This window comes from Nicotiana tabacum, chromosome 5 (genome assembly GCF_000715075.1).
Source record: "Nicotiana tabacum cultivar K326 chromosome 5, ASM71507v2, whole genome shotgun sequence".
NCBI lineage: Eukaryota > Viridiplantae > Streptophyta > Magnoliopsida > Solanales > Solanaceae > Nicotiana > Nicotiana tabacum.
Window position 1 is genome coordinate 44,387,291 of NC_134084.1, and position 12,654 is coordinate 44,399,944.

General features: G+C 40.0%; 1 protein-coding gene and 2 long non-coding RNA genes across 3 annotated transcripts; all 3 read right to left on the reverse strand.

The window, feature by feature from the left end:
* Positions 1–216: 216 nt before the first annotated feature.
* On the reverse strand, positions 217–1,945 carry LOC142180602 (uncharacterized). The gene is made up of 3 exons (XR_012709209.1): positions 1,770–1,945; positions 1,356–1,412; positions 217–506 (listed from the first exon to the last, which is right to left on the reverse strand). It is a non-coding gene; the product is annotated as an uncharacterized LOC142180602 (long non-coding RNA).
* Positions 1,946–2,654: 709 nt separating this feature from the next.
* On the reverse strand, positions 2,655–7,268 carry LOC107823107 (uncharacterized). Its single transcript, XM_075252835.1, has 7 exons — positions 6,164–7,268; positions 5,951–6,052; positions 5,674–5,800; positions 4,421–4,701; positions 3,538–4,315; positions 3,126–3,300; positions 2,655–3,038 (listed from the first exon to the last, which is right to left on the reverse strand). The coding sequence occupies exons 1-7, from the start codon at positions 7,266–7,268 to the stop codon at positions 2,655–2,657; spliced, it is 2,952 nt and encodes a 983-aa protein (XP_075108936.1).
* Positions 7,269–8,027: 759 nt separating this feature from the next.
* Positions 8,028–9,975, reverse strand: LOC142180603 (uncharacterized). The gene is made up of 3 exons (XR_012709210.1): positions 9,409–9,975; positions 8,995–9,051; positions 8,028–8,145 (listed from the first exon to the last, which is right to left on the reverse strand). It is a non-coding gene; the product is annotated as an uncharacterized LOC142180603 (long non-coding RNA).
* Positions 9,976–12,654: the final 2,679 nt, after the last annotated feature.

Below are 12,654 nucleotides of genomic sequence, written 5' to 3' on the forward strand. Positions count from 1 at the left end.
TAAATACCCAAGCCAATTTGGAAGATTTCTGAAATTCACCCCAAGTCCACGTGCCTATATTCCAGAAAATTTTGTAAATAAATTGTCACACCCCAACATTGGGAGGTGTGGCTGGCACCCGATGCCCGAAGGCCCGAGCGAACCAACTATGAGATATGATCTGAAATATAATAACCTGCAGGCAGAAGAGCCCAACACGACATATATATATATATATAAAAACTAGGCCAACAAGGCTGTAACAACAGTATAACAGCTATCCAGAAGGTCGATAGGGCGATACGAAAAATATATATATACAATGACCGCTAGTCTGCAAGCCTCTAAGAGTGTAAGACAATCTCAACAGGGCGGGACAAAGCCCCCGACATGCCCAAAACCACACATATACATCTGTAATAGTACCTATGGACTCAAAGTCAGCAACTCCGAAGAAGTGGAGTGCGAAACCCAACGCTGATCCTGGGGGTCCTACTGAGGAGGCACGCCACTCTGTCTATTCGAACCTGTGGGCATGAACACAGCGCATAAAAATGCGTCAGTACGAAATATGTACTGAATATGTAGGGCGACAAGTGTAACATGAAAAATGTAATTAACAATAGAAGAGACATAGAGATAATTTGAATTCTGAAACTAGCCTCGGTAGGAAACTAAAATTCAACATGGATATAAATGTATGCTCGTGACACCGTCGTTCACTATCGCTACTTATAATATATCACATTATATAATAATAAATCCCTCTGTGGGGCTATAATATCCATAACATACCCGGCCATAATAAAGGCTCGGTAGAATCGTACCCGGCCACGTGGAGCTCGGTAATCCCAACTGATCAGTGGTTACACAATATGTGTCATACCCGGCCGTCTATAGTGCGGCTCGGTAATGAAAGTAAATACATACATGTACTAAATCATGAATTATATAGGTGCAATGCGAAACCAACCTTAAAAGACGTATTCTAAGAAGAGTCGAAGTGGCCTATCATCATTATTCCTCAACTATCATGGTTGTTGCTAAAATATATAATTTTTCAACTACGAGTCAACAAGTACTAAGAACATGAGAGTTATGTGTTATGAATAACTTTGAAGTAAGTGTTCCTTATTCATGATTTATATGAATGTCGAAATGAGAACGAGTAAAAAGGCTCTAGTTCTTTTTAAGCAAGGAACAAGGAAATCCGAGAATTCATAGATATCCTCTAGAGTAAGCAATCTATGAGAAAAGATCAGGTCTAAGCATCTTTATAAGCTGAAGGTGAAATAACTCGAATCCGACGAGACAATTCGATAAACGTTTATTCGAATTCTAGTCATGCCGAAAAGTATAGCGAAAGCCCCACATACCTTGTCGATGGGGTTATATACTGTTTCCAAGACCTCAAAAGCCTTAGGAATGATTTCCTACATAATACAAACCATTAAAAAATCAAATTCAAGCTCATAGCTTAAATAATTCTTCATTTAGACATTTACGCGAACAACTTGTGGCCATGAATTTGTAGACTCTTTTGTAGATTAATTTCCCCCCAACACACCACCAAATTTTTCTTTACTACATCTCCTCATCAACAGAATTCCATCCATGTCTTCACAGATCAAAACAACACAATAAAACCATATAGAACAGCCCCAACAATCAAGCCATATTAATAGAGGTTTCTTAAGAAAAATCAAGAATATTTCTATAGAGGTTTCAACTATTTCTTAAGAATTCTTATGGTAGAAGTTTACAAAGATCAAAGAGAAGTTAAATCATACCTTACGTGACCAGAATTACTCAAAATTCGAAATTACTTCAAGGCGGAGTCTTGCTATGAAAAGTGAAACACCGAAGAATTCACGATTCCGAAGCTACCATGGTGTTCTCCATCTTGAGGATGACTAAATTGTTGTTATGCTTGGCTAGATGGATGAGAGAAGTTTGAGAGAAAATCCCTAGGTTTTTGGTTCTGTTTTGGAGAGGATAAAACGCAGGGGTTCTGTTTTAAAAATTGACTTAAATAAGGAAATTTTGACTAAACCCGACTAGGCACACTGTTCCCGTAACAGTGTGTACCCCTGTACGAAAATGTTAATATCTCTCTACTCCGAAGTCGTATTAATGAACGGTTTGTTGCGTTGGAAACTAGACTCATAGACCTTCGATTCGGTAGGTAGAAAACACCATAACTCCCAGTATATTGAGAGAAGCGCTCATCAACATTTTATCCAAATTCCAGTAAAATTTAAACCCGTAACTTACGCGCGATCTTTGTCGAATTTTTAATCACAACTCAAATGACTTCCAATCTTAATGTATAACTATCACATCATTTAAATATTTCATAGAAATTATCTTCCTATCGAATTAGCCCATTTACAGCATGATAACGCCGAATACACAAGGTGTAACATTCTCCCATCCTTAAGAACATTCGTCCTCGAATGTTAACGGTTAACCTAACTTCTGAATTTTTTTTTAAAAAAAAATTTCGCCAGAGTTTCCCCTATAAATAGAAATATCCAAAACCTGTCATCAGCCCAAACATACATATCTAAGGCCACACAGGGCTACACATCATAATAATAACATCAACTTGGCCTCACACGACCATTTACTTATACAATAATGATAATAAGAAGGTTAGCCATAACTTAATTACCTCAACTGTCACTGGTTGATATATGTGCAACACCTGCCATATTTGTCTCAAGCATATCGCCTGAAGACTCAAATAAATGGGGGTATCTGGACTTCATGTCCTCCTCGGCCTCCCATGTCATTTCCTCTACATTATTGCTCCTCCAAAGTACTTTTACTGAGGCTACCTCTTTAGTCCGTAGCTTACGGATTTGACGGTCAAGAATGGCAACAGGTATTTCTTCATATGACAAGTTCTCAGAAACTTCAATATCCTCGATAGGGCTGATGCAAGAAGGATCACCTAAGAATTTCCGAAGCATGGAAATGTGAAATACCGGATGGATTGCTTCTAATTCTGGTGGCAGGTCAAGTTTGTAGGCTACTCGCCCAATTCTCTGAACAATCTGATATGGCCCAACATATCTAGGGCTGAGTTTTCCTTTCTTACCAAATCTCATTACACCCTTCATAGGCGACACTTTCAAGAATACCCAGTCTCCCACAGCAAATTCCAAGTCTCGACGTCGGTTATCTGAATATGATTTCTGTCGACTTTGAGTTGTACGCAACCTTTCCTGGATCAACTTTACCTTTTCTACAGCTTGCTGTACCAATTCAGGTCCTAGAAACTTTGTCTCGCCAACATCAAACCAGCCAATAGAAGATCTACATTTCCTCCCATATAGTGCCTCATAAGGTGCCATCTGAATACCTGCATGATAACTGTTATTGTAGGCAAACTCAATAAGCGGTAAATGATCTTCCCAACTTCCTTTGAAGTCTAAGACACAAGCTCGCAACATATCTTCGAGTGTCTGAATAGTGCGTTCGGCTTGTCCGTCGGTCTGCGGATGAAATGCTGTACTAAGGTTAACAAGAGTACCCAAACCTTCTTGAAAAGACCTCCAGAAATTAGCTGTAAATTGGGCACCTCTGTCAGATATAATAGAAAACGGAACTCCATGTAGCCGAACTATTTCCTTGATATACAAGCTCGCATAGTCTTCAGCTGAATAGGTGGTCCTAACTGGGAGAAAGTGAGCTGATTTCGTCAGCCTATCCACAATGACCCAAATAGAATTGAACTTACGGCGAGAATTGGGAAATCCTGTAATGAAATCCATATTAATCGATTCCCATTTCCAAGCTGGAATCTCAATATTTTGAAGTAGCCCTCCAGGTTTCTGGTGTTCAGCTTTAACCTGCTGGCAGTTAGGACACTGAGCCACAAATGTGGCTATATCTTTCTTCATGTCGTTCCACCAGTATAGCTGACGAAGATCGTGATACATTTTGGTTGAACCAGGATGAGCTGAGTACCGAGACTGGTGCATCTCTGTCATAATTTGCTTACGAAGCTCCCCAACATTAGGTACACACCATCGACCTTTATATTTTAGAATTCCATTATCAGATTGCTCGAACAACTGCTTCTTCTGAAAAGGGATACTCTCTTTAATTTTGAGTAACTCCGGATCCTCAAATTGACGCATTTCTACCTCAGCTACCAGTGATGACCCCGCAATATTTCGGACTACTACACCCTGGTCACCTGTATCATGTAGCCGTACACTCAGGTTAGCCAATTGATATATCTCTTTAGTCATTTCTAATTTCCCAGCTTTTACATGCTTCAAGCTGCCCATGGATTTGCGACTCAATGCATCAGCTACCACATTCGCTTTGCCCGGATGGTACAAAATATCCACATCATAGTCCTTCAGCAATTCAAGCCATCTTCTTTGTCTCAAGTTCAAGTCTTTCTGCTTAAATATATATTGTAAACTTTTGTGATCTGTATAGATATCCACATGAACACCATAAAGATAATGACGCCATATTTTCAAGGCAAATATAACGGCTGCTAACTCAATATCGTGAGTCGGATAATTGTATTCGTGCTTCCGCAACTGCCTTGAAGCATATGCAATAACTTTTCCATGCTGCATTAGAACACATCCCAATCCAACCCTGGATGCATCACAATATACCACATAACCTTCAGATCCTTCAGGAAGTGCTAGAACAGGTGCTGATGTTAAGCGTTTCTTCAACTCATAAAAGCTCCTTTCACATGCATCAGACCATTGGAACTTAACGGCTTTGTGTGTCAATTTTGTCATGGGAGCAGCAATAGAAGAGAAGTTCTCAACAAATCTCCGATAATAACCAGCTAAGCCCAAGAAACTACGAACTTCCGTAGGAGTTGTGGGTCTAGGCCAGTTTTGTACTGCTTCAATTTTCTGACCATCTACCTTAATACCTTTATCGGAAACGATATGCCCAAGGAAAACCACTGAATTCAACCAAAATTCACATTTGGAGAATTTAGCATATAATTTCTGATTTTTCAAAGTCTGCAACACCACACGCAAATGATCCTCATGTTCTGCTTCTGATTGAGAATATACCAGAATATCATCAATGAAAACAATTACAAATATATCTAGAAATGGCTTGAAAACCCAATTCATTAAATCCATAAAAGCTGCTGGCGCATTAGTAAGACCGAAAGACATCACAAGAAATTCATAATGGCCATATCTAGTCCGGAAAGCCGTTTTCGGAATATCTCTCTCCTTAACTCGCAATTGGTGATAGCCGGATCGAAGGTCAATCTTTGAGAAATATTTGGAACCTTGCAACTGATCAAACAAATCATCAATTCTGGGTAAAGGGTACTTGTTTTTGATAGTCACTTTGTTGAGCTGGCGATAGTCAATACACATTCTTAACGAACCATCCTTCTTACGAACAAACAATACTGGTGCACCCCAGGGAGATGTGCTGGGCCTGATAAAGCCCTTATTTAGAAGATCCTTCAACTGGGCTTTCAATTCTTTTAACTCAGCAGGAGCCATTCTGTATGGAGGAATAGATATTGGTTGAGTATCTGGAAGCATATCAATAGCAAAGTCGATTTCTCTTTCTGGATGAAGACCAGGAAGTTCATCAGGAAATTCATTCACGACGGGAACCGATTGAAGGGTTGGAGATTTCACCTCCATATCATGCACTCGTACCAAATGATAGATGTACCCTTTCAAAATCATCCTTCGAGCTTTAAGGTAAGAAATAAACTTTCCCTTAGGCGCTGCAGCATCACCTTTCCATTCAATAATAGGCTCACTTGGAAAATTAAAACGAACAATCTTTGTCGAGCAATCTACATTGGCATAACAAGAAGCCAACCAATCCATACCCATAATGATATCAAAATCAACCATTTCTAGCTCATGCAAATCAGCTAACGTATGGCGGTCATGAATCTTCACGTCACAACTTCGATATACCCGTCTAACTACAACAGACTCACCCATTGGCGTAGATACCTCAAAGGACTTTTGCAACAATTCAGGCTCTCTATCCCATTTACTAGCAACTAAGGGGGAGATATACGACAATGTAGAACCAGGATCTATCAAGGCATACATATCGATAGAAAAGACGGATAGTATACCTGTAACCACGTCCGGAGATGACTCTAAATCCTGACGACTCGATAAAGCATATATGCGATTCTACTGACCTCCTGAACCAGAAGCTCCAAATCTTCCCCTACCACTGCCAGCTGATGTCTGCATACTCTGTCTAGGAGGACGTACCGAGGAAGAAGAAGCCCCTGCAGATGTCGTCAGCTGAGCCATACCCCCTCCACCTGTCATCGGATAATGTCTCATAATATGACCTGGCTGTCCACATGTATAACATGCATCATAACCCTGGCGACATGGTCCAAAATGATTTCGGCCACATCGATCACATCTAAGAAACTGAGGCCTCATCTGACTGAACTCGCCTCTAAACTGTGGACCTGGGGTCCGTGAACTCTGACCTAGACCAGAATAAGTGGTCCGATCCTGGCGCTGTCCCTGAAACTGTGGCGGTGCACTGGCCGCTGGATAAGACTGGCGCCGGGGAAACTGTGGCCTAAATCCACCTCGAAACTCTCCTATGTTACCTGCGAACCGCGCCCTCTTCTGTTGCCCTCTATCATGCTCTCGATTGGCTCTTTGTTGCCTCTTGCGATCCTCTAGACCCTGTGCATATGCTTGAATACGGGCAATATCCATTCCTTGATTTAGAGAAGCTGTAGTGCACTCATTTATCAAGTGTGCCCCCAAACCACTAACAAACTGGTGTACCCGATCACTCATATCAGCAACAATCGTAGGAGCATACCTAGCCAAAGAGTTGAACTGCATGCTATATTCCCGAACGCTCATATTACCCTGTTCTAAGTGTAAGAACCTATCTCGTCGGGCTCTTCGAAGCTCGATTGGCAAATATTGCTGTAAAAATGCCTCAGAGAACTCCTTCCATGTCACTGGTGGCACATTAGGCCCCCGAGTTTGCTTCCAAGTCTCATACCATGTCACAGCAACATCACGTAGTCTATAAGAAGTAAACTCCACTGACTCAACATCCGTGGCATGTATAATTTGTAAGGTCCGTTGCATAAGATCCAGAAAATCCTGTGGGTCAGCATTATGATCATCCCCTGTAAATACTGGAGGATCCAAGTTGATAAAGTCTCGAACTCTCGCACTCACGGACCTATCAGCAATACCGAAGGTCTGGTGTTGGGCCTGGGAGGCCACTATTCGAGTCAGCAATTGTACAGCACTCCGCATGTCTAGGTCCTGATCAGGAACAACTGGGAGAGGGCCCTGGAGGTATGTTAGCTCCTCTACGCTCTTCCGGGGGTGGTGGGGGTACTGCCCCGGAAGCCTGAGAATCAACCTCATTCTGTGGCTCATGTTGATCTACATTAGCAGGTGGCACCTGACTTGTGCCCTCTCCCGCCTCCTCATCCAACCTCTGAATAAATTTCATAGCCACTTGTCGTCTCCTAGTGTTAGGCATCACTGAGAAGGTAAACAAAAAGAGAATTAGGAATGAACACTTATGATTAGGCTCTATTGCACGATCTAGATCAAGAAGAAAGTAATAATCCTAAATGCCCAATAGCCTCATGTTTATAAGTGTGGTGCACAACACACCATAAACAAGACTCTACTAGACACGGCTTGTAGACTCCCTAGGACTGACCTGCTCTGATACCAAGTTTGTCACACCCCAACATTGGGAGGTGTGGCTGGCACCCGATGCCCGAAGGCCCGAGCGAACCAACCATGAGATATGATCTGAAATATAATAACCTACAGGCAGAAGAGCCCAACACGACATATATATATATATATATATATATATATATATATATAAACTAGGCCAACAAGGCTGTAACAACAGTATAACAGCTATCCAGAAGGTCGATAGGGCGATACGAAAAATATATATATACAATGTCCGCTAGTCTGCAAGCCTCTAAGAGTGTAAGACAATCTCAACAGGGCGGGACAAAGCCCCCGACATGCCCAAAACCACACATATTCATCTGTAATAGTACCTATGGACTCAAAGTCAGCAACTCCGAAGAAGTGGAGTGTGAAACCCAACGCTGATCCTGGGGGTCCTACTGAGGAGGCATGCCACTCTGTCTATTCGAACCTGTGGGCATGAACACAGCGCATAAAAATGCGTCAGTACGAAATATGTACTGAATATGTAGGGCGACAAGTGTAACATGAAAAATGTAATTAACAATAGAAGAGACATAGAGATAATTTGAATTCTGAAACTAGCCTCGGTAGGAAACTAAAATTCAACATGGATATAAATGTATGCTCGTGACACCGTCGTTCACTATCGCTACTTATAATATATCACATTATATAATAATAAATCCCTCTGTGGGGCTATAATATCCATAACATACCCGGCCATAATAAAGGCTCGGTAGAATCGTACCCGGCCACGTGGAGCTCGGTAATCCCAACTGATCAGTGGTTACACAATATGTGTCATACCCGGCCGTCTATAGTGCGGCTCGGTAATGAAAGTAAATACATACATGTACTAAATCATGAATTATATAGGTGCAATGCGAAACCAACCTTAAAAGACGTATTCTAAGAAGAGTCGAAGTGGCCTATCATCATTATTCCTCAACTATCATGGTTGTTGCTAAAATATATAATTTTTCAACTACGAGCCAACAAGTACTAAAAACATGAGAGTTATGTATTATGAATAACTTTGAAGTAAGTGTTCCTTATTCATGATTTATATGAATGTCGAAATGAGAACGAGTAAAAAGGCTCTAGTTCTTTTTAAGCAAGGAACAAGGAAATCCGAGAATTCATAGATATCCTCTAGAGTAAGCAATCTATGAGAAAAGATCAGGTCTAAGCATCTTTATAAGCTGAAGGTGAAATAACTCGAATCCGACGAGACAATTCGATAAACGTTTATTCGAATTCTAGTCATGCCGAAAAGTATAGCGAAAGCCCCACATACCTTGTCGATGGGGTTATATACTGTTTCCAAGACCTCAAAAGCCTTAGGAATGATTTCCTACATAATACAAACCATTAAAAAATCAAATTCAAGCTCATAGCTTAAATAATTCTTCATTTAGACATTTACGCGAACAACTTGTGGCCATGAATTTGTAGACTCTTTTGTAGATTAATTTCCCCCCAACACACCACCAAATTTTTCTTTACTACATCTCCTCATCAACAGAATTCCATCCATGTCTTCACAGATCAAAACAACACAATAAAACCATATAGAACAGCCCCAACAATCAAGCCATATTAATAGAGGTTTCTTAAGAAAAATCAAGAATATTTCTATAGAGGTTTCAACTATTTCTTAAGAATTCTTATGGTAGAAGTTTACAAAGATCAAAGAGAAGTTAAATCATACCTTACGTGACCAGAATTACTCAAAATTCGAAATTACTTCAAGGCGGAGTCTTGCTATGAAAAGTGAAACACCGAAGAATTCACGATTCCGAAGCTACCATGGTGTTCTCCATCTTGAGGATGACTAAATTGTTGTTATGCTTGGCTAGATGGATGGGAGAAGTTTGAGAGAAAATCCCTAGGTTTTTGGTTCTGTTTTGGAGAGGATAAAACGCAGGGGTTCTGTTTTAAAAATTGACTTAAATAAGGAAATTTTGACTAAACCCGACTAGGCACACTGTTCCCGTAACAGTGTGCACCCCTGTACGAAAATGTTAATATCTCTCTACTCCGAAGTCGTATTAATGAACGGTTTGTTGCGTTGGAAACTAGACTCATAGACCTTCGATTCGGTAGGTAGAACACACCATAACTCCCAGTATATTGAGAGAAACGCTCATCAACATTTTATCCAAATTCCAGTAAAATTTAAACCCGTAACTTGCGCGCGATCTTTGTCGAATTTTTAATCACAACTCAAATGACTTCCAATCTTAATGTATAACTATCACATCATTTAAATATTTCATAGAAATTATCTTCCTATCGAATTAGCCCATTTACAGCATGATAACGCCGAATACACAAGGTGTAACATAAATGTTACCAATAACCTCACAAACAAAATTATATAATTTTTACTCAATTTCATAGCCATTTTCGTGGTCTAATCCTTTTTTTCCAAACCTTGGTCTTTAAAAAAAATCCTAAATTTTTCACATTTTACATGTTAAATTCTACAAATAATCCCCGTATTAAGGAAAAGAACTACAAGAAAAAAGTTGATCCAGTGTTCAAGATTTCATACTTCAAATCGTGATGGTGATGAATAAGATTAATTTTCCAATCTCAAAACCCTAAACCCTAGCGATTTTAGGTGGTTCTGCATTTGAACGCTGCCATGGCCGCTCCGGCCGGCGACCAGTCATCTTTTCCAGTAGGTCAGCCTCCTTCCTCCCTCGCACCAACTAATATAATCACAAACAAAAATTCCAAGCCCCTAGATTACAGAAACATATTGAAACCTGCCTTCCAAAACAGTCCCATGCAGACGAACCGTACTTTAAAATTTATTGTCGAACCTATACAGTTACGACGAGCCACTCTTTTAAATGGAGAACCTTTTGTCAAATTCATAGAAGATGAGGTTAAACGCATGAACATAATTGAAGGCTTACAATATGCAGTTGTCGGAAAGCTATCGTATGGTTGGCCAGAACTCTAGGAATTAAATAGAAATATCCCAAGTCAATGTGGAACCAAAGGAGAAAGTAGTGTTGGTTTCCTTCGAGATAGACATGTCTTGATAAGATTGACGTTATGGGAAGACTTCATTAACTTTAGGTCGAAAAATGCTTATTATGTCAAAGACAAGGATGGTTATGAATATCAGTTGCGACCACTAATTTACGATGCAAAATTCAATGCCGGGGAAGAAACACCAATGGCTATGGCATGGATCTTCTTTCCAGGTTTGTTGCCTACATTCTTTGTAAAGGAATGCTTGTTTTCATTAGCCTCAACTGTGGGAAAGACGTTGCATCTTGACATGGTTACAATTAACAAAACTAGGCCTAGTTGTGTGAGAGTTAAGGTCCTACTTGACTTGTTAGCAGATTTACCTAAGAAGGTTCGTATGGATATCAAGAATGAGGCTACAGGGGAGATAAGGACTGAATGGGTGAAGATCAATTAAGATTATTTGCCCAAGTATTGTAAGCAATGCAAAATTCAAGGTCCTGATCAGTTTGAATGTTGGCGACTTCAGCTAGAGCTAATGGAGTCTAATAACAAAGTGAAGCAGGCAGTTACTGCTAAAGCTGGAAAACAGGAACAAAACAAGGGTCCTTTAATGACCCTTTCAAGTGAAAAAGTTATTGGTAATGTTGGTGAACAATGGAAGGAAGTGCGAGATAATCATGTCAAGAAATCTGTTAATTAGGAAGAAGCACAAGGCAATAGTGGGAAAGAAATTGTTCCTATTGATGGTGTTCAAACGACTAATAAGTTTGCTGCTTTGGTGGAGGATGCAGATTATAATGAAGAGAACAATTAGCTAGCTTGGGTGGAGCAAAATCAAGTCAATCGTAGCCCTACTGGAACTGGTACAAACTTGAGCTGCACCAATTTATAATCCTTCTTCACATGGGATTGCTGCTCATAAGGATATTAGCAAAGAAGGTATAAACCAGAAGAATAAGGAGAAAGAACAAGCAATGTTAAAGGAAACCACAGTATAGTGGGTCACTAGAGCCTTTGGAGGCAACAATGTTACTACTAATCTTTCATTCCAATAGATCCCTTTACAAACATTGAACACTCAAGAAGATACTGTCAATCTAAGGACCAGAGAATGATGTCTCAAAGGGAATTAATGATAGTGTGAATAATGAACAAGGAGGAGCATATGTAAAACAAATTGATAGGGCTGATCAGTCGAACAAGAAAAGAATTTTTCTACATGAAGTCCACTGATGGGGAGATTATGGAGTCAACAGGTAGAGGATGATTCAAAAAGAAGAAGGGTAATTACAATCAAATGACGAGCTAGATAAGGAGGTAGTTTATGGTCAGATTGATGATCAGGAGTCTGAAGATGGAGTTCACTTCTTAGAGGAAGATCATGAACTGATGAAAGTAGATGCAGATAGAGATAAGCAGGAGGAAGCTAGTAACCTGATGCCTAAACCTCCTAATATCCAAAATAGTTGTCCTAAGCCAGCTGCTCTTGATATAAACCTCAATCACAATGATCAAATCCTCACTCCAGAAAATCCTAATCCTAATCCTAACACTAACCCTAATCCTATCACTAGCAACCAAAGCAAATAATTACAGGAAAATAAAGAACTGTAGTCATCCAAGATGCAGAATGTGAATAAGGAATCTACTAGCAGGGCAGTAGTTCCTAAACCTGTTAAAATTCAATTAGCTAAAAAATCTCCAGTAGTAGATGATGAAGAGAATGGAGAAGGAAAAGGAAATGACATGGATGAGGAATCCACGGCTCAAATTTTCAGGAATATTTCTCGACAGGGTGACTTATCTCCTAGGCATATGGATAGAGCAAAATCTGCAGGCAGAGGTAGGAAGAAGCAGCAAAAAGAAACATCTAATTTTCCCGTCCCTGGTCGAGGAGTTAAAATAAAAAGTACACTCTCCAAATCTACCAATTAATGAATAATGCACTAATTTGGACCATCAGATT